Genomic DNA, 25769 nt, shown 5'->3' with positions numbered 1-25769 from the left:
TGGAATATTTGATGGGTTAGTTGTGTGGGAAGAGTGGGAGAGACATGAGAGCGTCTCTCCCACTACTTTTTAGGGATGTTTTAGGCTCTGCCCCTGCCCCACTGCTGCCAACCCAACTCCCACCCTCACCCACCTGCTCCACCTTTTAAAATTGGGCCCACAAGTATTCCATAGTATAATCTTTCACGGTTGCCATTTCCCAATAATTGACCCCTTGACACCCTAGAGAACCCCATCTAGATACCCTAGAAAAGCTAATTTACAGATTCATAGTCCCACAAGGATTGCCCTAGAAACACTGATATCCCAGATGATACCCCCCTGACTATACCTAAATCTTTAAATCCCAATAAAGGTTTTTTAGCTCCTACCATACAAAAAACACTATATTCCACCACACAAACCAAGCCATTACTTGCACTAAAAAGGCCACATTCTTCAATTCATGACCACATCACTTTGATAGATACCCTAGAAAACCCTAATCTCTCTATAGATTCATGCCCCATAAAGGATACCCCTTATCCTCACAGCACCTAGGAACATCCAAAAAAATCCCACTGACGAGACAATAAATCGTATAAAAAACTCAAACAATACACACGTTGGGATCCACCACCATTGCGTAGATTCCCAAGCTTTCTTAAAATACAAGAATCAGGACAAACTCCATAACAAAAGGCAAGAAATTTGAGAAGATGAAAAAAAAAAATAAAGGTATTGAAATAGAATAATAAATAAAGTTTTCTTCTAACATGATGTTACATCCAGAGGACCAACTGTTCTTTTCCACCTACAGACTCACCACAAATGCAGCAAGATGGAATGTAACACTTCACCAAAAAACACCCCAACGTGTTATTTGTTTACCTTTTCATGTCCTCTTCTTCATTGATCAGGAAAGCATCAAAGCACAGGAAAAACTTCGAGAAAATTTTATCTCTTCTACCTCTCCATTTCTATTTCAACTAGTCACATTCTTTTTAACATGATGATAAAATAAGGGTAAATAGTAATTAGATAGTAGAGACGGGAGAAGCTTGCAAACCAGCTCCTGTCTCATTCCAATGAAACATATAGCTGTTTGAAAACCCAAAAACAAAACTAATGAGAAATATTGGGAGACTTACCTGACATGCGTTGGTCAGGCATTTTGCCCCCTTCTTCACTTGTCCAGATGTAAAAACAAATTCTGAAAATGAATTCTGAAAAATTTTCCCCCCCATTTGTACCTCCACCTTTTTGTTAAAAGTTTTTTTTTTTTTTTTTCTTCCCCCCTCTCTTTTCCTCCCCCTGCTCACCACCATCCCAACAAAAAAAAATATAATAATAAAGATATAGTCTACTAAAATTATTTCTACTACCTTATAGAACTAGTAAAAACTTCAATTTTTTTGAAATTTTTACTAAGCAACGAGCTGATCGAGTTGCATCTGCTCCAGCCAAGCTCCCAAAACCGAATGATCAACGGCCTCCAGCTGAGAATTCGAATTGGAACCCTCGCCAGAGGACGCTGTGCCCACAGATGGTGCTGTTGTTGGGACTGCTGCTGTTTTGCCCTTGAGTTCGGGCGGGGATTCCTTCACCAATGACTGCACCCATGAAAGGTCTGGTTCCTCGCTGTTGGCCCCAAGCTCAAAAGACGATGATCTGCGTAGCTTACCCAGTTCATCTCCTTGAACACCCCAATCTAATTTCCCATTCGGTGAGCCCCATTTTGACATGGAATTTATAGGGGAACCAACAATTCCCACATTTCCAGAACCGAGATCGCGGGAGCTGAGACTGCGAAGCTGGTGGGGCTGAAGCTTTTCTCGTTGAGCGAATGCAGCTACCCTAGAAGTCATTGGAGAGATTTGCTCAATGCCTCGAGGGGACATTCGCCCCGGAGAAGAAGATAGTCCGAAAGAGGGTTGTAAAAGTGGATGCCCTGAGAGCTGCTGGTCAATGTTTTTGGGAGAAAACATATTGGTATTGATGGGGGATAACATACTCTGTTGCTGTTGCTGGAATTGGCTGAAAACTGCTGATTTGTGAGTAGGGGAAAAAACAGATGCTGCGGCGCCTTGATCAGAATATCTAGGCGATGAGGAGATCTCAGATAAGAAGAGGTCCTCGAGGTTCGATGGAGTTAGGGTTTTTGATCGACCAAGCTGATTCCCAGAGCTAAGGCGGTTTTGTGAGAAGCATGAGACATCATTCATGAGCTGATGGGCTTCGAAATCTGACAGCATTGAGAAATCATCTGCTGGAATATCTCTAGCATTAAGGGATGATCTTAACCGACTCGATTGGAGATTGCTACCAGGAAGGTGCAAAGTGGGCACATTTGGCTGAGGCCAAACCAGAGAAGAATGAGACATTCCATTAGCAGATGGTGACATGGGAGATGTAAAAGGAGACATGACTGAGACTGAAGAAGGTGAACCCGGTAAGAGGCTCATGGCTGCTGCCAACTCCATGGCAGATTGTGCAGAAGAACGTGGAGATGGGACAGCAGAGCCTGTGGAAACATAGAGTGGGCGGAGCTCATCAGAAGTGTGAGCAAAGAAACAGACCCGTCTCGTGCAGCTTGTGCCATCCTTGCAGAGCCTCGTCCGATATTGTGCGGGGTGAAGCCAGCACTCAAACACTCCATGGGCATACTCACACAAGTCACCCCTTCGACAAGCACCCTTTCGAAAATCGGGGCATGGCACACAGCTGTAATGAAATTTCTTTGGATCCCTTCTCCGGGCATTCTCACCAGGGTGAACGAAAGGGCACTCCGTCCAGTCGTGAGAATAGGCCCTCGAGCATGGTCGGACCTTGAATGAGAACATACGAAACTCATCAGTGGAATAGATGCTGTTCTTGATGTCGGGCAATGATGGGTCAATTGGGTATTCTTTCTTCTCTGTTACTACACGGAGCTCATCCAACTTCACTCTCGGAGAAGACATTGAATCAGAAGCAGATGAAGGAGATCCATTCTCCGGTGAAGAAGATAGGGGAGGGGAGTTTGGGGACTTGGAATTTGATGTAGCAGTCAAAACCCTAAGATGATGTTCACCATTGGGGCTCCTTAACAGTTCTTCAAGTGTAATTTTCACAGTGGGGAGCTTAGGGGAGACCACGATAACATCAGAAGGGCGATGTTCATTGGCATCAATGACATTTGGGTCTGCACCTGCAAGTAAGAGTAGCTTAACGGCATCAACCGCATTTACAGATCCCCCGGATGCAGCGCAGTGAAGGGCAGTGCTCTTGTCAGGTCCACAAGATCGATTTACATCAGTAGAGGAGAGGGAAAGGATTAGCTTCAAGACTTCAATACTTCCATAGGTTGCTGCCACCATCATTGGAGTCCTATGCTCGAGCACCATCTGGTTAGAGCCCTTCTTGCGACCATACCAGAGTTCAACATTATCAACAGCAGAGGGATCACGCTCAATTGAGCGCTTGAACCCATCAAGGTCGTTGTTGGCAGCAAGTTCTAGCAAGCTTGAGAAAGAATCTTCAGTTTCTACAGACAAATGGTTCATGCTTTTGGTGGAGGGTTTGCTTTCTTCAGGAGAATTAGCCGAGTCTGACGAAGGTTTTAAGCGCTCCGGCCCACCACACATACTTCGGTTCCCTGAGAAATTGGAAAAAAGAATTCCTAGAGATGAAAACAAAATAATGGCATGCCATTCAAAGAAAAAAAACAAACAAATGGTGTTAGATTCTAAAGACCCTGTTTCTTTTGGCTTGTCAGAACCGACTGTGAGTACAAAACTGATAATTGGACTCTAAATTAATGCCCTGTTTGTTATGGATTTTGAGTACAGATTGTGAGTCCAAAACTGGTCATTGGACTTAAAAAAAACCTAATTTTGAGTTAAGCAATCAATATGGGACTCACAAATCACAATCGGTTCTCAAAATCCAAAACAAATAAGGGGTAAAGGTACATAGGAGTCCAATAACCAGCTTTGGACTAACAATCTGTTCTCAAAATCCAAAACAAACATGACCTAGCAATAAGTACGCAAGGAAGAGAAATTGCAGGCAACTGGGTGTAAATTAAGAAAATAAGAAACAGATATGGAATATAAAACAATGAACCTTCATTAAAGGTTGACAAAGGAAACGGAGGTCGTTTTTAAACAGAGAAGTTCGCCGGAAAGGGGATTTCACATGATGAGAGAAAACAACAATCTTAAACAGAAAAAAAATGACTGCATCTCGAAGGAAAAAATTAGGAACTAAAATTCAGAAACAATACATGCAGATCTCACTGCGAAGTGAAGTAAACGATGATAGAAAAGAAATTTTTCTGGAAAAATAAAGAACAAAATGATCTACAAAGAACGGTTTCGGACAGAAATCAAGATAAAAACCTGATTAATTTGACTTCAGGAAAAGATAAACAGTCCATTGAAAAGCTGTTAAAGGTCACACATCCTCAAAATCTAGGTTTTTTCTAGGTTTTTTGGCTGGATAGGTACACAAATCGGAAGATCGATCAAAGTAATAGACAAATGAGACAAATATCAAAACCTATTAAGGTAGATCTATGAAAGAAAAATAAAAAGGAGAAATCTTATGAAAAAGGAACAAATCTCCTAGGTCAAAACCCTAACTCTCAAGAAATAGAACCGACATATAAATTTTTTTGATTTCAGATCTTCAAAAGTAAGACTGCAAGTGGATTTACCTACAGATTCGCAACATGCACATGCAAAATCATCGAAAAGGGGATTGAAACAGCAAAAGTAGAGCAAAAAACGAATTTTCTACTTAAGATCTCACAACAAAGTAGACAAATCTTAGATTTTCTCATGAAATAAAGTACAAAAGACATACAAATACAGAGATTTGAGGAGAAAACAACATAGCTATGTTTACTGAACAAGAAAAACTCACCGATTTGCAGAAGCCGAGGCAAAAAGTAGCTAAAAATCAAGATGAGACTCCATCTTCAGATCTGATCGTTAGGGTTTCACTATCTCTGTTTAGCGTTACAGAGAAACAGAAAATATAGCTTGTAAAAACTCGATAAATCAAAGAGAGACACGAAGAACGAAACACACACCAAATTAAAACGAAATGAAATGAAACGAAATCAAACTCACCTTTCTATCTTAGTCGGAGAGACTGGTAATGAAATGCTGTGGAAATTCACCCTAAATTCACTCTACATGCGGTTTGGAATTCAAATGGAAGGAAACTGGACGAGTAGGGAAAAAGGCCTTGTTTTCCACCGGTTAGTCAGCTTAGGTTACCGGCTAGAGGGAGATTGTGTTGGATTGGAATCCGGGCTCGCGTCCGCGAATAAGGCTCTGTTCGGATTCCAAGCAGGAGTCAAATTTGGTTAATTGTTGAGTCAAATCGAGGGAAAAGGCATGGAGCACCAACGAATTTTTTTTATTAAAAATATTGGGCGATGATAAATTCGCACCCTCTGCAGGATAATTCACACCACTGTAAAGTAGGATACGTGGCAGACTTTACTTTTTGACGTTCTACGGTGCGAATTATCCTACAGGGAGTGCGAATTTATCATCAGCCTTAAAATATTAAAAGCCAAGAAAATTTGGAAAAGAAATAAAGAATGATGGCCGCCTCATTGACTAAAAGAGAAGATAAATAAATAAACAGATGTTTTTTCTCTTTCAGTTCTCGAAATTTCCGACGCTTTTAAATCTCTTTGTCGTTTATTTAGGTCATGGAGTTACTGGATTACCCTTCAGAATGGCAATAAATGTCTCGGTCCTATGTAAAACTAGGGGTGCAACTTACCCAACCCGCATCGACCTGACCCAAAAATAGCATGGGTCAGGTTTAGAAATCATTGGTCTTGGGTAGGGTCAGGTTTTAGATTAAAAACCCGGCTGAATCTTGGGTAGGATACCCGAAACCCGATCCGACCCGACTTTTGTAGGTGTACTGTGACATTTTTAATTATCTCTTGAATAACATTGCAAATTATTTTTCAATATATTGATATAATTGTTTTCATTGAGGTCATCATGTTTGTGATGTGGAAATATAGTTTCATTTTTAAATTTATACACTTGATTATATAAATTTAGAGATTTTTGGTGTGAAGATATTTTTTTTTTTTTTACAACGTGTCAATGTGAAAAAACCCGACCCAAGAAGTATCATGGTTGCACCCCTAATAAAGTGAGCCTATGTGGCTGCTCGCTCATGCAAACGGCCCGTCCGTGAAATGCCTTATGCGATGGTGATTTTAGGTATGCAACCCATCCTAATCCTGTCTCATTTTGAAAACTGGGTTAGAGAGAGGTTCGGATAGGGTTTAGAGTTTTTGAAGCGGGTTGGGTTCAAGCTAAGGCTTGGGATAGAGGTATTTTGGTCATTTTTGGGCAACCGAGAAAAAAAGAACCCTTATTATTATTATTTTTAAATGGTTCAAATTTATTAATAAGGATAAACCACGACAGAGACACCCATGGGATGGGTAGAAGGACATAAACCCTTGTCAAGGAGGGAGGAAATCAAAAACCTCAGGACACTCCTTGGCAAGCTAGACAATCCGCGTCTTCATTTGCCGACCTCGTAAAGGGGTGGAAGAGAACCCTTTTGTTAACCTCAAGTAGAAACCCTTTGTTTTTCTTTAACCAGAATTCATTTTCACGTGTAGCTCTCTTATTTCTAGAGAATTGCAAGCAAAAAGGGCCCATTTTGGTTATGCAAAAAGTTCTTCTGTAGATCATGTACACAAGTGAACAAAAACAAATTTGCTGGGGCCACCTCGTAGGATGATCCAAACCGTTCATTTGTTGGGCCACAACGTAAATTTGTTGTGACCTAGATCGGCGCTCTACCACTGGTGGGAGCGTCTTTCTAGGACCGAGTCATTCTATAGTGTTTCAAGAAGCAATCCATTGTAGCACACTCTAGCACTGAAGCCGAGCCACTACAGCAACCGACATTTGTTGGGTCTAGGATATTCTTTCTGAGCTATGGGTCTCGTGCCATAGTTGTCCTATACTTCACTATGACAATGTTAGTGCCATGTATCTCGTTGCAAACCTAGTCTGTCATGCACATACTAAGCGCAATGAAGTCGACTACTACTTTGTTCGTGAATGAGTTGCTCACGGACTCGTAGAAATCCAATTTATTCCCAGCCTTGATCAGCTTGCCGATGGCCATACCAAAGGGCTCTCAACACGCCGATTTGTTTGGTTTCGCGGCAAACCCAATGTGGTCCTCACAATCAGGCTGAGGGTGTTAAAGCATAAAATCATGCGAGATATTCCAACAATTTTATTGGCAGATTATAGTTTCATTAACTGCCATCTTTGGAGCTTAATCAGTCAAACCAAACATGGATTGTTGCCTGGACAATTGGAATATTAGTCATCCCAAAAATCTTTCTTACCATTCTTGAAATCTCTACAGCATGCACTTCAAGCAATATAGATCGAAAGTTGCTCCTGTAAATCACAGTGAATCCTGTAATATTGATTATCATGTAAAACTATTTACGTTGTGGCCAAACAAATGAATGATTTGGATCATCCAACAAAGTGGGCCCACTATACTTTGTGAAAAACACCGAACTTCACTCGCACTCAACGTGTAGAAAACTCTAAAAAGAATGCTCAATATGTAGAAAATTTTTGAGTTTGCACCAAAATGACAAAAAATGCCTCTATTTAGGAATTAAATTTCGAAGTAAAACCTAATGACCTCCGATAGCTACCGCATACGACAAACGCCCTCCATGCTAAAATTAAGAGAATTTATATTAATCTTGGATAAATTACAAAGAGATGATCGGTGCTTATGTGGAGCACTTACATGAGAAAATTATGGAAAGAGATAGGAATAGAATATCTTATTGACTTATTCTAACACAACTTCTAATCTAATCCAATGGCCTAATGAGTGTTTATAGAACTAATTTTGAATGAGATAAAGATAGAAATATCCTAATCTAAACTAATTACCATGTTTGGCTTAGTTACCTAATCCAACCAATTACCTAATCTACTACCGCAACAATTAACGGTCAAGATTCCCTTACAAATCAAGGGTCAAAATCTCATCTATTAGATTATTCTAATATGCCCCCTCAAGCGTATGCGATTGAAAATCTACATATGTTTGATTATAATGTAGTATCCCAAAAAATTAATGATAAAATTCCATCTATTTGATGCACAAGATTGAATATTGATGACCGATGTCTCTGATAAAGATATCAATTGATGCATGTTGCTAAAGACTATGTCTCTAAAAGTGGGTCAATACGGACAAATGCCTAAATGGGCAAAAGAAAGCCTGCTCATCATGAGTTGATTTTAGATATTGAACCTCATGAAAATGAAAATACTCTATCAGGTAGGTACCTCCAAAGAATTGAAGCACCTTAACTCAATATAGTAACTATTTTGGGCACGCACTTGGAATGAGATACCTCGAGTGAAATATATCTGTTGGGAAAGTTCTCTTATTTCCCACCACTCGGTGGGAAGGCAGTGAGGTAAAAATTAGAAATTGCTTTTAATTTAGGTTTGGGGAAACCTAAATATAAAAGTGGGATGACTCATTCAGTAATTGTGTGGGAGGCAAGCGTGACGGCTAAAGAAAGAGAGAAAAAGAGAGAAGGTAAGAGAGAGAAAGGGAGAAGAAGAAGAGAAGTGGGTACCTTCCTCGGGGTTTCTTCTTGGGTACTCTCTTGGGTCACTCTCTTGTATGGTCTTGGGTTTGAGAAGCAAGGAAAGGGTTGTGCGTTTTGGGTTTGAGATTAATCAATTGTAATCATTGTTGTATATTGTTTTTCTCATAGTAGAACATCGTGTTTTCTCGCCCGTGGAGTAGGCTTGGCCGAACCACGTAAAATCTTGGTGTTCATCTTGTGGCTTGCTTTGTTGATTTTACTTTTCTGTTTAATTTGTGCATGATCGGATCGTTTTACCCGGCATTTTTCTCAACAAGTGGTATTAGAGCTCAGGTGGAGCGATCGTCGAGGCCGGGTGCAGTGATCGTGGGTGTTGTGGTTGGATCGTGGTTACAACGATCTTTGGGAGTGGAAAGATTGTCCAAGAAAGATTCTCGTTCGAGGTGGAGCATTACACCGTGAAGTGCGGAGTAATCTTAGATGGTGGTAAAATCAAGTTCTACTCACTTCAACATCGATAGATTTGACAGAAAGGGCAGTTCACCCTATGGCAGATGAGGGTAAGGACATCCTAGTTCAACAGGGCTTGGCTAAGGCTTTGAAGTGAAATGATGGGAAGAAGCTAGAGAAGATGACGGGAGCCAAGTGGGAAGACATTGAGTCGAAGGCAGTTAGCATGATTCGACTATGTCTGGCAGACATCGTTATGTTTAATGTTATGGAAGAAGAATATGCTCCTAAATTTTGGAAGAAGTTAGAAAAGCTTTATATGTCAAAAAACTTGGCTAACCGGTTGTATCTGAAGTGACAATTGTATGGGCTGAAGATGCAGGAAGGCGGAGATCTTCTGGAACACATCACCGTGTTCAACGGGCTTATAGATCAACTCCACAAGGTTGACGAAAAGTTGAAGGAAGAAGACAAGGCCCTTTTGCTTTTTACTTATGTTCCTGATTGGTATGACAGCCTGGTGACAACTTTATTGTATGGTAAGGATACAATAAAGTTAGAGAAAGTCACAACGTCGCTCTTATCGAATGAGATACGAAAGAAATATGTTCTTGGTGGAAGTGAAGAACATGGGTTGGTTGTTCATGGTGGAAATCAAAGAGGAAGGTCGTCTGACAGGAGATCAGGAAAAGGCAGGTCAAGATCCAAGGTCGGCGAAAAGGGTGTGCAATGTTATCGTTGCAAGAAATATAGCCACATTAAGCGGAATTGTCCAAAGCGAGCTGACCAGGTGGACAATAGTGCTATGAATACTGTGGTGGAGGTAACGGATGAGCTGAGCGAAGAGTTTGGAGACGTTCTCACAGTCTCCATTGGTAATCACGCTTCGCCTCATGGTTGTTCATGATGGGAATCAAAGAGGAAGGTCATCTGATAGGGGATCGGGAAAATGCAGGTCAAGATCCAGGGTCGGCGGAAAGGGTGTGCAATGTTACCGTTGCAAGGAAGATAGCCACATTAAGCGGAATTGTCCAAAGCGAGCTGACCAGGTGGACAATAGTGCTATGAATACTGCAGTGAAGGTAACGGATGAGCATAGCGAAGAGTTTGGAGACGTTCTCACAGTCTCCAAAAGTAATCACGCTTCACCTCATGATGAGTGGATTTTATATTCAGGCTGCTTTGTTCATTTATGCTCCAAGAGGGAATATTTTGATATGTTCCATGAGACAAGGGCGGGTGTAGTGTCCTTAGGTGACAGGTCTACTGGTGATGTCACGGGAGTTGGAATGGTGAAGATTAAGATGTTCAATGGAGTGGTTCGTACTTTGGGTGGTGTGGTGTATATCCCAAAGATGTGAAGGAATCTAGTGTCTCTTGGCCGGTTGGACTCCGGAGATTGCAGGATTTCAGCTGCAGGTGGAGCCATGAAAATCACACAAGACTGCATGGTTCTGATGAAAGGAGAGAAATATGGTGGGTTGTATCGTCTGGTCGGGGACACAATGACTAGTGTTCCCAAGATCTCGATGGTTAGTTGGAAACGGAGTGGCATGTGCACGCGTAGGGTCTCTTTCGCAGTTGGTGCAGAGACGAGTTTTCAGATTGCAGACGATGGTGTGAGGATGGCAGTACCTGCGTTGGGGAGGATTGATCGAGATCCCTCTCCAGGATTGACTGAGTGAGTCAACGGGTTGGCAGCTACACATGTGCATTGGTTGTGTTGATCGAATCGGGAGGAATCAGAACCAAGGATGATTCGAGGGGTGTGTAGCTGGTACTTTGAAAAGCCAATGGTGGTTTGCAGCAATAGCAGACTGGTGGCGACATCAACGGAAAATTTTCAGGTGGCTGGGAAATAAGCCAAGGTGGAGATTGTTGGGAAAGTTGCCTTATTTCTCACCACTCGGTGGGAAGGCGGTGAGGTAAAAATTAGAAATTGCTTTCAATTTAGGTTTGGGAAAACCTAAATATAAAAGTGGGATGACTTATACGGTAATTGTGTGGGAGGCAAGCGTGCTAGAGAAAGAGAAAAAAAAAGAGAAGGTAAGAGAGAGAGAAAGGGAGAAGAAGAAGAGAAGTGGGTTTCTTCCTCGGGGTTTCTTCTTGGGTTCTCTTGTGATTTTCTCTTAGGTCACTCTCTTGTATGGTCTTGGGTTTGAGAAGCAAGGAAAAGGTTGCGGGTTTTGGGTTTGAGAAGCAAGGAAAGGGTCACTCTCTTGTATATTGTTTTTCTCATAGTGGAAGATCGTGTTTTCTCGCCCGTGGAGTAGGCTTGGCCGAACCACGTAAAATCTTGGTGTTCATATTGTGGCTTGCTTTTGTTGATTTTACTTTTTGGTTTAATTTGTGTACGATCGAATCGTTTTGCCCAGCGGATTTTCTCAACAATATCAAAGAAGAAGGATATGTTTTGAAAAGAATGAAGGAATATGAGAAAAAGCGTCACCCTACAGCTAGGACCATGAGGATAAATATCAACGATAGTACCAATCTTTTAAACTTTTGGACAAGACATGAAACAAAGAGAGTGCAAATGTCAAATATGGGGAGGGTTGTATGATGTGAGAAGGCATGGGGGATTCGATCGTGATGGGAAACACACAATGAAGGTGGTAGGGCAGTGGAGTCTGTGGAGACATGAGTGCCGACAAAGCTGGTGGTGCCTGTGACGAGAACAAAGAGGTGAGAGAGAATGCGGGTAGAGACGTGGATCTCTCCAAAACTACCCCGAATAGTGGTGTGGAGAGAACGGTTGATGGCGCGGGAGGATTGATATTCTCAACGGTGGCCAGAAAGACGGCTACATCGGTCATCTGTTGCGAAACAACATTGCTAGCGTTGTGGTCAGCGCTGGATTGGTTGCTCTAATACCATGATAAAATTAAGAGATTTTCTATTAATCTTGTGTAAATTATAAAGAGTCGGCCAATGCTTATATAGAGCACTTACATGATAAACATAAAATATAATCAAGAAAACTATGGAAAGAGATAAGAATAGAACAATGTATTCTAACATAACTACTAATCTAATCTAGTGCTTAATGATTGTTTATCTATAATCTATAATCTATCTATAATATTTACTAAACATGTTTCTTTCCATTGTCATTCACCTATTATCTAGAAAATATTATTTGGAAAAAATTTTCTCCTAAAAAATTGGTTTTCCATTACTTGGGTTTTGTCGCTCCTTTGCAAAACTGGTTTTGTTGATTTACACGCCCCTACAAAATCTCCCCTATGCTTTTACGAAATCTGTTTTGCCGACCCCCCCTTCCCCCTCTTTCAAATTTATCCTACTAATTTGGCCCTGGCAAAATCACCCTTGGCCTCCTACTAATTTGGTTCTCCCCTACCCCTTTACACGAAATTGGTTATGCCAATTTATTGCCCCCAACAAAATTGCCGTAAAATTTGATTTTGCTTCCTACTAATTCGGTTTTATCATTTTTAATTAAGATTTCCTTTCTGCTAACTTTTTTTTTTTGAATGTTAAAAAATATCTTTAATGAGAAAAAGGTGAAACAAAGGGACCAAACCCAAGACTGAGATGGTCACCAAAGCGACAACCAACAGAAAAGAGAAATAGATATAAGAACACCACCTTAGGGAGGAAGAAAGTCAAACAACTCAAAGGACCCCTTGACAACCTCTAACCTAGCAAGAGTATCAGTATCCTAGTTAGTCGACCTTCTAACATGGTGGTAAGATATGTATGATCCTTCCACACGAACCAGGCCACCCATATATTCCAAAGTATTTTCCCCTTCTTTCGCTATCTTTTATTCCCCACAACTAATTTGATTTTGCCCTACTATTAGGCCACGTTTGGATACCAGCAAGATTTAGATTTGGATTTAGTTGATATTTTGAACTAGATCAGATCCTTAGAATTTCCAAATCAGTTACAACAGTGCAAAAAATTCCGATTTTCAAATCTTTTCTGCGAGACATTATTTGGAAATCAACGTTTGTGGCAACTTCCGTCACAATCACTGCTCCTCGACATTGCTCTGGCAGTAGCGAGATATCCCTCCCTCACTCTCCTCTCTCTCCCTCTCTTAAAACATGATCATGAAGATGATTGATGTGTTTTGTATCCAAATCAAAATACAAATGCATGAGGTATCCAAACGGGCCTTTAATTCATCATTAGAATAATTAAAACCCCTTGAAACATCAAATGTCTATGCCACTAACATCAATTCTCCCTGCCCCTAACAATCAGTTCTCTTTAACTAAATCGGTTTTCCACTAACATATCCCTACTAATCCGGTTTTAGGATAAGTCTAAAATTAAAATAGTTGCGGGAAATACCGCCACTAATTCGGTTTTCATTAGTCTTAATAATCTGGTTTAAAAATAATCATTTCAGATTAAAATAGTTGCAGTATACAGGAAATCTCATCCACAAGACCTCAGCCGCTGACTGAAGCAAATAGGCAAGTACTAAATGACTAATACAGGGCTCTCATGTCCCCATTCTTCTGTACCTCATGTTTTGATAGGGTAAAGCCCAACATTTTACACCAATGCATAGCATGAGCCAAGAATGGTAGTATAGAACGATTTTGGAATGAGACAAAGATGGAAACATCCTAATATAACCTAATTACCATGTCAGCTAAGCCAATCAATCACCTAATCTACCAATAGAATATTCAACGGTCAAGATTCCCTTACAATCAAGGGTCAAGATCTCAAATCTAAATTTAGTTGAGGCATTGAAAGGTGGTTCCCCAGCCTAGAAATAATTCCCTTGAGAATTAACGAATAAATCAAAATGAAATGATGGAATTACACCTTACTATCTAGTCAATAAAAAACTAGCCTACTTTTCAAGATTGTCACCCCCTCCACATCTAACCGTTGATAAATTGTAAGACGAATTGGATGGTTCAGATCAATGGAGATCCGTGATGCCCATCTAACAAATTGGATGGTTCAGATCAATTGAGACCCACTACGACCAGCTAACCCTAGTGCTGGCTTATACACTAAAGTTAAGTGTATTATTTTGAAGAAGAAGCTGATATGGTGAAGATACCACAGTGTGAATGTAAGATACAGCTGATTGAGTTCTTTGAATCTAATTTTTCTCGGGCCCACCTAAATAAATGAAAGAAAGAAAACCTAAATAAAAAGAAACAAAGAAAGTAAAGGAGAGAGAAAGAAAAACTTAAAAAAGTGGGGAAAGAGAAAGAATTACAGAAAATAAAAGGCGCCTCCCTAGTCCGACCTTTTCCTTGTTTTGTTTTCGGCAATTTTCTCCGCCTTTCTCAAAAGCAATCTTTTTTTAATGCCTGAGAGAGAGAGAGAGAGAGAGAGAGAGAGAGAGAGTGAGTGAGTGTGGGCCAAACCCTTTCAAATATTTTTTTGATGGGCAACCCTTTCAAATATTGGTAAGACCTCATTGTAACATAGTGAGGTGCACTCACTAGAGCATGGTGGGTCCCACCTTGAATGATCTAAACCGTACATTTGATGGGTCTTGCTTTCGATCTTCTCAATCATCCAATCCTTTGGTTTATGGGTACTCTGTTTCTTCTATTTAAAAGGTGGGCCCGGTCTCTCTCTCTCTCTCTCTCTCTCTCTCTCTCTCTCTCTCTCTCTCTCTCTCTCTCTCTCTCTCTCTCTCTCTCTCTCTGTGGCCTTCAAGATGTTGACGTGAAACAAGCTCATCACATGGATTGAGAAAAATGGAAAAGGTTACTTTAAATGTGGATTGGTACATGAGGGGCTTTGAATTGATCACTTTCATTCTATTACCTTTGAATCAGCTAAGGGATAAAGATTAGCAAACAAGCCATGTGGGCCCTAGGGTCCACACGGGGCCACCCTTGCATTGTCATTGAACCCATCTTGTACGAGTGTGACGTGGAAAACCCTCCTGATCGGCTCCCCATGCTGGGAACCGTGACATATTGACATGTTGCCTTGGCACGGGACCACCACCCATACCTAAAAGTCCTTCTCTGTGGTCCACTTGGCGTTTTCTACTCCCATCATCTATCATTTTCCAAAATCAAAATCCCTTTTGGCCCTCTCTGGATTGCAAGAAAAAACAATCTTTATGGAATTTTTTTTTTCAGGAAAATTTTCTCTTTACACAATTAGAGGATTAGAGAGAAACAATACGATTATGGTTAATTTAGACGGATATTATAAAAAAATTATAGGGTGTAATGGGCTATAAAAGCTAATTTCTTTCTCACTTGTAATTAGACTTTGATTTTAGAATAGAAAATTTGGGGAGTTTTTGTAGCTAGATTGAATCTCGCAAGTTAAGCCATTTTGAAGGGAAAATTTTCTCTTGGAAAATTCGACGAGGAAGGAAATCTCGTGAGCTTGTATAAGAACATATCTGATAAATACTGATAACTCTCGGATGGAGTATTGGAACTGAAAGATGCTTTAGTTCTAAGCTGACGATGAATCAACAATCCGGAGTGGTTATCGTTTTTCATGTGTTAAAAATGTAGGAAAATTTAGAAATATTTTCCTTTTTAAAACTTTTTCCAGAAAATTCCTGCAATCTAAACGGGGCCTTATCGAAGGGTGGGGTAGGGTTTCTTTTAGGAAATGGACAAGGTGGATTTCTGTATAATTTGACTTCTAGCTCATTATATTACAAGATTTGCCCTAAAAAAAGGTTTTCTTTTCCTAATTGTACTCTCAATCAATAGCTAGAGATAGAGAGAGGGGGTTAGAAAATGGAGTCCAACGCATGTCCTTTCTTCAAAGGACTCTCCTTTTCTTCCATTTAAAATAAAGGGAGAAGAAAAGTGGACAAAGGGAGAAGGTAAATGGTCAGAGAAAGGGTTTGGACTTCTTCTCCTTTTATATGTTTTGTGACGTGAGTATTGAAAATGACTGGAATTAAATATAAAAGAACTTTTAGATGGTCTTTCTCATATACGGAAGACCATACATGTTTCCCTAAGAGTTTTTATTTAACTTAATCTTATATTAAAGAGTTTTATTTAACTTAATCTTATATTATAGAATGATTAAGACATGTAGAGTCAATGGAAACTAAATAATTGAAGATAATGATATTTTAAGGACAGATCAATATAAAAAGACTCATCCGCAAAAACGGAAGGAGCGAGGAACCCATAAAATACAGAGGCAATGAACACCTATTAAGCATCGAAGCTTTTGTCGCCTCTCCTCGTTGAGATATATGTTGTTGGTTAATTAAGGTAATATTAAATTATATCCATAATCCAATCAAAGTAAAGCATCAGCAAATCCTTCCACAAAGCTTTAATAAAATTTGTTCATGGCACAAGCTAGAGTGCACATCCTATTCAGAAGTCACAAGGGCTTTGGAGAACTTGGGAGAGTAGAGGTGGGAAAAGGGTATATGATTCCTAAAATTAGTTATAATTAGGATAACGGGTAACACCAAACAGTGGTCTCATTTATTGGGAAAGTAGAGAAATAAACCGATACCATCTATGATGGAAAAACCTGAGTGGCCACCCATGGTTATCTAAAACCTTATACTTGCATGTATATATATGCATACATATATATTATATACACACACATATATATATATATATATATATATATATATATATATATATATGTGTGTGTGTGTGTATATATGCATAGCTTGTCCACAAATCTGCCAATTTTTCCCTCCACTGTTGGATGGGTTAGGATGATCCTATGGGGCTGATTTTTTGTGGACACCTTATCTAGGTAAGGGCCTTTCAAATGAATGGTTTGGATCACCCCAAAAATGTGGGCCCCCACTGTTTTTAACCCGACCGAGTAGATAAGCTTATCTACTCGACCGAGTACGCACACCTTTCCCTATATATATATATATAGAGGAATATGTTCGTGCGCTTGAGCGTTGGAACCAAATGGTGCGCTTGAGTGCACCATTCACATGGGTCCCACAATTTCTGTGAGGATCCAAACCATTCATTTGCAAGGCCCTATCATAGATAGGGTGTGTACCAAAAATCAGCTCCATTGAATCATCCTAACCCCTCCAAAAGTGGAGGGCAAAAATGGGCAGATTTGTGGTCTGTCCATTTTGACCTCCACAAATGGATGGGTTAGGATGATCCTATGGAGCTGATTTTTTGTACACACCATATCTATGTAAGGCTCTTTCTAGTGAATGCTTTGGATCATCCTAACAATGTGGGCCTCATTGGTTTGAGAGCTCAAGCTCACCATAAGGTTCCAACGCTCAAGCTCACAATCCTTTTCCTCATATATATATATATATATATATATATATATATATATATAGAGGAAACTGTTGGTGCGCTTAAGCTGACCAAACTTTTGGTGAGCTTAAGTGCCCCAATCACATGGGGGCCCACTTTGTTAGGTGATCTAAAGCATTCATTTTAAAGTCCCTTACATGGATAGGGGGTGTACCAAAAATCAGCTCCATAGGATCATCCTAACCCCTCCATTTGTGGAGGACAAAAATGGACAGACACAAATATGCCCATTTTTGTCCTCCACAAATGAATGGGTTAGAATGATCCTATGGAGCTGATTTTTGGTACACCCCCTATCTATCATAAGGCCTTTAAAATGAATGCTTTGGATCACCTAACAAAGTGGGCCCCCATGTGATTGGGGAGCTTAAGCGCACCATAGGTTTGGTGCGCTTAAGCTCACCAACAGTTTTCTTATATATATATATATATATATATATATATATATATATATATATATATATATATATGTGTGTGTGTGTGTGTGTGTGTGTATAATATATATGTAGAGAAAATGGTTCCAACACATATGTGTAGAGAAGTTATCTACACACTAGTTTAAAATACAGTGGGGGCCACATTATTTGGGTGATCCAAACCATTCTTATTTAAGCCCCTCACATAGATAGGGTGTCCACAAAAAATCAGATCCATAGGATCATCCTAACCATTCGAACTGTGGAGGCAAAAAATGGACTAATTTGTGAAAGTTTAAAGACATCCATTTTACCTCCACAAATCGTAGGGTTGGGATGATCCTATGGATCTGATTTTTTGTAGACACCCTATCTATGTGAGGGCCTTTAAAATGGATGGCTTGGATCACCCAAACAATGTGGGCTCCCACTGTATTTTAAGCTAGTGTGTAGAGAACTCTCTACACATATGTGTAGGAACCGTTTTCTCATATATGTATGCATATATAACTATATGTGTGTGTGTATATATATATATATATATATATATATATATATATATATATATATATATATATATATAAGTTTTTATATGGTGTGTTCAGGGAACCGCCATTACAACGGCCGACTTAATTTATAAGAGTTTGTCATTGGATCAAACATCAAATGCCAAGGGCGGCAACTATGTTGATGCTTTCTCAACGGGCCTTGATGTCCCATTTTCAATTAAGATTAACTTGCACATAAATACCCATTAATTTGTATTTTTATGTCTACTTTCTGTGTTTGCTGTGTTCAAATCGATCCTTATCTCGACAGTTTTCACAGGAAGATGCTTAATTAGAATGTGTTTAGCATAGTATTAGTGAAATGATCTTCATGTTTACACAGAGGTCATTAATTAGGTTCCTAAACAAAACTCGTAGCATAGTGTTAGTGGGATATGTTTCATGTGGCTCTCTAATGTTCGTAGAATGATCTTTATGTGGACAACGTACACAATCTTTACCCCTGACTCCATGTAAGTGGTATCGGAAATGGAAATTGAAGAATATTTAATTCAGATAAGAATGGAATCCAAATGTACGACGGGCCCACTTGATGGATCGTCCAAATCCATGATTCATCCATCCACCTGTATGCTCTGGGTCATTTGCACCATATAATTTTGCTTTATGTGTGTGTACATATAGACTATATTTAATGGGAAAACTTTAGTGTCTACATGTGGTTATTTAAAACATTATTATTATATATATATATATATATATATATATATATATATATATATAGAGAGAGAGAGAGAGAGAGAAAAGTGTAGCTAACTTAGCTACACTGACGGCTTAAAATACAGTGGGCCCCACGTTGTTTGGGTGATGCAAACCATTCATTTGATGGGCCCTCACATAGATAGGTTGTGCCTAAAAAATCAGCTCCATAGGATCATCCCAACCCTACGATTTGTGGAGGCAAAAATGGACGTGTAAAAACCTTCACAAATCTGTCCATTTTTGCCTCCACAGTATGAAGGGTTGAGATCATCCAATGGAGCTGATTTTTTTGGCACACCCTATCAATGTGAGGTCCTATCAAATGAATGGTTTGGATCACCCAAATAATGTGGGCCCACTGTATTTTAAGCCGTCAGTGTAGCTTCACTTAACTCTCACACACACACACACACACACACACACACACACACATATATATATATATATGGGGAAAGTGACTATGAGCGGTCGCTCATATAAGCTTATATGCGCAGCAGCTTAAGAACCGTTGATTTCAAACGATCCAGCAGCGAGAAATCTATTCGACGCTCGCTCTCTCTTTCTCGACAGAAGCAGAGGGAAAACCAATTCGCTCACAAATTTCTAAGATCCAAGCAAGGATCTAAGATCCAAGCAAGGATCCAAGCAAGGATTTTTCTACAAATCTATTCGACGCTCTCTCCCTCTCTCTTTCTCGACAGAAGTAGAGGGAAAACCATCGATGCGCCCAAAATCCGCCCTCCCCTTCCTTCTCGATGGTGAAATCTGCCATCTCCGCACGATGATTTCTCCTCTAACGAACCAGACGTCGTTCTCCTCCCTAGGTAAGTCCCATTTTTCATTTTTTGTCTTTTTCCCCTTTTCTAGGGTATCAGTTAGGGTTTTTTGGTTTCTTGGGCTTTAAGGGTGATGTATTTGGGGAAATCATGAATCATTGATGGTTTTCACTAGTCTTTCAATGAATCATCGATGGTTTTCACTAGTTTTCAAAGAGAGAAAATCGGCCCATGCATCGCACGGGTTTTTGTTTTGTTTTTGTTTTCTAAAAAGAAAATCATGAATCATGGATGGTTTTCTTTCTAGGTTTCTCTTTCTGGGTTTCTCCTCCAACGAACCAGATGCCATTCTCCTCCCTAGGTAAGTTATATATTTCATTTTTTGTCCTATTTTCCCCTTTTCTAGGGTTTCAGTTAGGCTTTTTTGGTTTCTTGGGATTTAAGGGTGATGTATTTGGGGAAAATCGTGAATCATTGATGGTTTCCTCTATTTGTTTCTAGGCTTTCTAGGAAAAATCGTGAATCATTGATTTTTCTAGGGTATTTGTAGTTTTATTTCCCTGTTTTCTTTGTGATTTTTGCCTCTAAGTCATTGTTGTTGCAATTTCATAAAATTTAGTTGCAAGTTTGTGTAGATTGCTCTAGAAAAATAACTGATGTATCTGTTTTTCATGGTCTGGGAAAATATCTGTTTGATTTTAACATAGTTTTGGTGGGATTTTTTGGTGGGGTTTTTAACTTATTTGGAGGGTTTTTTTGTGTTTTAATGGCTTTTGTTGGTGACTTGGATGTCGATGCTATGATAGAGTAATGTATTTGGATGTGGTGATTTTATGTATTTAAAAAGAATTGGAGTTCATGGGTTTTTCTGCTGTTCCTGTTGGTTATTTGGTGATTTGGATAGACCAAGCATTTCTATAGATTTGTGTTTATGTTTATGCTTTGGTTTATTATTATGTAATTGACATTGATTTGGCTTACATGTTTTTTGTTTTATTTGATTGTCTTGAAGTGAAGGGATTTAAGAAGTGTACTCGAGTTAATGGATGATAGAGACTGTATAGATTTTGATTTATCAATTGATGATATTGACGCTAATAGACTGATTATGGTTGGCGATATGTTAGGAAATGATGAAAGTGAGGTGGGATATATATCTGTTGATGAGGAGGTAGACCCAAATGAGGAGGGAGACCCAAATGAGGAGGGAGGTGTAGAATTTGTTGATATTGATGATGGTGGTGAGAGGAATCTGGGTAAGAAACCCTTTTTGGATAAGATATTTGATAGTGAAAATGATGCATACGAGTTTTATAATATATATGGGTTGGCCACCGGTTTTGGAGTACGGAAATCATCAACTTATAAGTCGAAGATAACACAGAAAGTGATATTTAAGAGATTTGTTTGTGATAGAGCAGGGTTAAAAAGCAGTAAAGCTAAAAATGTGGTGGTTGATAGAGTTGTGAAGCCACGTCGGACTGTCAGGGAGAGTTGTAAAGCGAAAATGGATATCTCATTAATTGATGAGAAGTGGAAAGTTAAAGCTTTTGAAGATGTACATTGTCATGAGCTTACTTCTCCACTCAAAAGACAAATGCATCATTCGCATAACAAATTAATCAAGACTCAGGTGGTTAAGAATTTGATGGACGACCTGAGTACAACATCAATCCATCCTGCTAATATTGCGAAGGCCATTAATGTTTCATATAAAGGATCAGGTAGTTCTATAACGACAAATCAGGTGGTTTGCCATTTGAGAAAACAGAGGGTGAATAATATGGGGCAAGAAGGCGTTTTGGTAGCACAAAAATTCCAAGCGAAACAATCAGAGGACCCAAACTTTTCTTTCAAAATGGAGTTGGATATAAATGGTAACTTGCGATCAATGTTTTGGGCTGATTCACGAGCTAGAGATGCATATCTAACCTTTAGTGATGTCATTGTGTTTGATGTAACGTATAGGACGAACATGTTTAGAATGCCTTTTGCACCATTTATTGGCGTAAATCACCACAAGCAGAGCACCTTATTTGGATGTGCGCTAATAGCAGATGAAATAGAAGAGACATTTACATGGCTATTTGAGCAGTGGTTGGACTGCATGTTCGGGAGAGCTCCTGGTTGTATCATCACAGATATGGATGGGGCGATGCGAAATGCTATCAGAACCGTTTTTCCAAATACGCGTCACAGATTTTGCTCTTGGCACATCAGTAAGCATCTACTTGAGCATGTTCCATTAATCCTCTCAGTTCATACTCTAACAGAAATGAATTTTTTTTGTAAAACTTCAACACAACAAGCTAACAGGAATGGATACCCATAAAGAATTCATGATTTTGGATTAGAAAATGAAAGGGGACAAGGGATAAAAGCATTAAAAGAGAGAAAACCATCAATGATTCATGATTTTCCCTCTGTCTAGAGCTTTAATCTCTCTACATTCTCACCAAAACAAAATTATGATTTTCAATGGAGACAGGAAATGACATTTTTTTCTCTGAAATCTCTCCTTCGCCTTTGATTCTTGATCCCTATTTTCCCAAAGGATTGATTTTGGGACAACCAGAAGCTTAAATCTCTCCTTCTCCATCAAAAAAATTCAGGAGAAAAAAACGTCATTTCCTGTCTCCATCGAAATCCCTAAATCACTAAATCCCACAAACCCTAAATCCCACAAAAAAAATCACTAAATCACTAAATCCCACAAATTCCTCATCGCCATTGAAGCTGCTCGTAGAGCCAGTATTTTTTAAAGGAAAAATTATTAAAAAAAAACCCTAACAGTTAAAACCCTACAAACCAGAAAACCATCCATGATTCATGATTTTCTTTTTAGAAAACAAAAACAAAACAAAAACCCGTTCGATGCATTGGCCTATTTTCTCTCTTTGAAAACTAGTGAAAACCATCGATGATTCATTGAAAGACTAGTGAAAACCATCAATGATTCACGATTTTCCCCAAATACATCACCCTTAAAACCCAAGAAACCAAAAAACCCTAACTGAAACCCTAGAAAAGGGAAAAAAAGACAAAAAATAGGACTTACCTGGGGAGGAGAACTACGTCTGGTTCGTTGGAGGAGAAATCACCGTGCAGAGATGGCAGATTTCACTGTCGAGAAGGAAGGGGAGGGCGGATTTTGGGCGCGTCGATGGTTTTCTCTCTACTTCTGTCGAGAAAGAGAGAGGGAGAGAGCGTCGAATAGATTTGTAGAAAAATCCTTGCTTGGATCCTTGCTTGGATCTTAGAAATTTGTGAGCGAATTGGTTTTCCCTCTGCTTTTGTCGAGAAAGAGAGAGGGAGAGAGCGTCGAATAGATTTCTCGCTGCTGGATCGTTTGAAATCAACGGTTCTTAAGCTGCTACGTATATATATATATATATATATATATATATATATATATATATATATATATATATATATATATATATATAGGGAAAGGTGTGCGTACTCGGTCGAGTAGATAAGCTTATCTACTCGGTCGGGTTAAAAACAGTGGGGGCCCACATTTTTGGGGTGATCCAAACCATTCATTTGAAAGGCCCTTACCTAGATAAGGTGTCCACCAAAAATCAGCCCCATAGGATCATCCTAACCCATCCAACAGTGGAGGGAAAAATTGGCAGATTTGTAGACAAGCTGTGTTTGTCCATTTTTTTCCATTTTCCCCTCCATTGTTGCATGGGTTAGGATGATCCTATGGGGCTGATTTTTGGTGGACACCCTATCTAGGTAAGGGCCTTTCAAATGAATGGTTTGGATCACCCCAAAAATGTGGGCCCCCACTGTTTTTAACCCGACCGAGTAGATAAGCTTATCTACTCGACCGAGTATGCACACCTTTCCCATATATATATATATATATATATATAGAGGAAAGTGTTTCTAGTCCGGCCGACTAGAGATCATTCTTTAGTCCGCCACCCAAAAACACATGGGTCCCACATATTTGGTGGTGATCTAAAGCATTCATTTGATAGGCCTCATCATAGATAGGATGTCGACAAAAATTCAGCTTCATAGGATCTTCTTAACCCTTCGATTTGTGGAGTTAAAAAATGGACAGATTTGTGGTGGTTTATAGCCGTCCATTTTAAGCTCCACAAATCATAGGGTTGGGATGATCCTATGAAGCTAATTTCTTGTGAACACCGTCTCTATGTCAGGCCCCATCAAATGAATGCTTTGCATCACCCAAATATGTGGGACCCATGTGTTTTTGGGTGGCGGACTAGAGAATGATCTCTAGTCGGCCGGACTAGAAACACTTTCCTCATATATATATATGAGCTTGAAGCTCATATAGCTTATATGAGCTTGAAGCTCATATAGCTTATATGAGCTTGAGGGCCCAAACACATGTGGGCCCACATTGTTAGGATGATCCAAAGCATTCTTTTGAAAGGCCCTTACATAGATAGGGTGTGTACAAAAAATCAGCTCCATAGGATCATCATAACCCATCCAAAAGTGGAGGGCAAAATGGACAGACACTGTTTGCCACAAATCTGCTCATTTTTGCCCTCCGCTTTTGGAGGGGTTAAGATGATCCAATGGAGCTGATTTTGGTACACACCCTATCTATGATGGTGCCTTGCAAATGAATGGTTTGGATGACCACAAAAATGTGGGACCCATGTGTTTGGGCCTTTAAGCTCATATAAGCTATATGAGCTTCAAGCTCACAATCATTTTCCTCACACACACACACACACACACATACACATACACAAACACACACACACACACTATACATTTAAGGGGAAAACTTGAGTGACTATCTGTGGTTATTTAAAACATTAATATAAGTATATATATTTATATATATATATATATATATATATATATATATATATATATATATATATATATATATATATATGTATGTATAGGTATATATACTATACATTTAAGGGGAAAACTTGAGTGACTATATGTGGTTATTTAAAACATTAATATAAGTTTCCCTTAAGTATGTAATAAACTAAATGTGTTTTGATAAGGTGAGGCCCCCAAATTTTACATACATGCATTGCATGGGTGGGGCCCACCATTTTATACTTCATGTTTTGATGTGGGCCCATCACCTCCACTCAAATCCATGTATAGGGTCGGGCCCACCATTTTGCATCATATTTTGATTGGGTAGGTCCCACCAATCCACCCAAACCCATCCATTGGGTGGGGCCCAACATTTTACCTTATATATGTTTATCTATAGTACAGATAAATGGGAAAATCTAGATGCCCCCCAATGATATTTTAAACCCGATAACTGTAAAATTTCCTTCATTAGTAGTGTGGGGGCCGGTTCTTTTTCGTGTGCACCGGGGCGGCTGGGGATCACCACATCGGGTACTCAGGGAGGGTTTGTTGATCTGTGTTTCTTACGGACTCGGGACCGTGATCCAGACTCCGCAAGAAAGAGAAACTCAGAGTCGCCACCTAGGTTAGGGCCTAGGACCCGTGCCTATTCTTTTGAAGAAAAGGAGATATGTATCCGAATTTCATTGGAGGAACAGTAACCAAAGGGGTTCTTTTGCTCTGGGCCTAGAACCTGTTAATTTTGCTCTCTTTGTTAAGGCATGGTCCTAACATATATCTGGGTAAGGGTTATGGTTACAATCAGGGAAGGTCTTAGGCACCTCTCATCTCTGGATGAACCTGGGCTCTTGACTTGATTTGGCATTTTTGAAGAATTTAATTAGGATAACTTATCCTTTATTTGGATTATGCTTAATTCCAGAATATAAATAAAATGAATTTACAAAAGAACGAAAATAAGAGGTAGTTTTCCTGATTGATATCGTATGCTGTGGTATGAGTCCCGAAAGATCTCGCAGATGATCACAATCAGGTTAACTAAATCAAACAGAAAAGAAAGTACAAAAAAAAAACTCTAGGTTTATGATTCCCTCCGTTTGTCCAACACTGTGCACTGTCTCGTTTGTTTATGGTAGGAC

At 39.5% G+C, this 25769-nt stretch overlaps 2 protein-coding genes across 2 annotated transcripts; one reads left to right on the top strand and one right to left on the bottom strand.

Moving 5' to 3' along the window:
* Window positions 1-702: 702 nt before the first annotated feature.
* Window positions 703-5162, bottom strand: LOC143893085 (zinc finger CCCH domain-containing protein 30-like). The gene is made up of 3 exons (XM_077398041.1): window positions 5097-5162; window positions 4888-4972; window positions 703-3616 (listed from the first exon to the last, which is right to left on the bottom strand). Exon 3 carries the CDS (start codon window positions 3603-3605, stop codon window positions 1407-1409), a length of 2199 nt encoding a protein of 732 aa, XP_077254156.1. The 5' UTR covers window positions 3606-3616; window positions 4888-4972; window positions 5097-5162; the 3' UTR covers window positions 703-1406.
* Window positions 5163-20836: 15674 nt separating this feature from the next.
* LOC143891757 (protein FAR1-RELATED SEQUENCE 5-like) lies at window positions 20837-22126 on the top strand. The gene has a single exon (XM_077396291.1). The coding sequence runs from the start codon at window positions 20837-20839 to the stop codon at window positions 22124-22126; it is 1290 nt and encodes a 429-aa protein (XP_077252406.1).
* Window positions 22127-25769: the final 3643 nt, after the last annotated feature.

The sequence above is a fragment of the Tasmannia lanceolata genome, unplaced genomic scaffold (assembly GCF_043159265.1).
Source record: "Tasmannia lanceolata isolate RefF3 unplaced genomic scaffold, GAP_Taslan_0.1 ptg000015l, whole genome shotgun sequence".
Classification (NCBI taxonomy): domain Eukaryota; kingdom Viridiplantae; phylum Streptophyta; class Magnoliopsida; order Canellales; family Winteraceae; genus Tasmannia; species Tasmannia lanceolata.
This window is presented reverse-complemented; position numbering and strand designations above follow the sequence as displayed.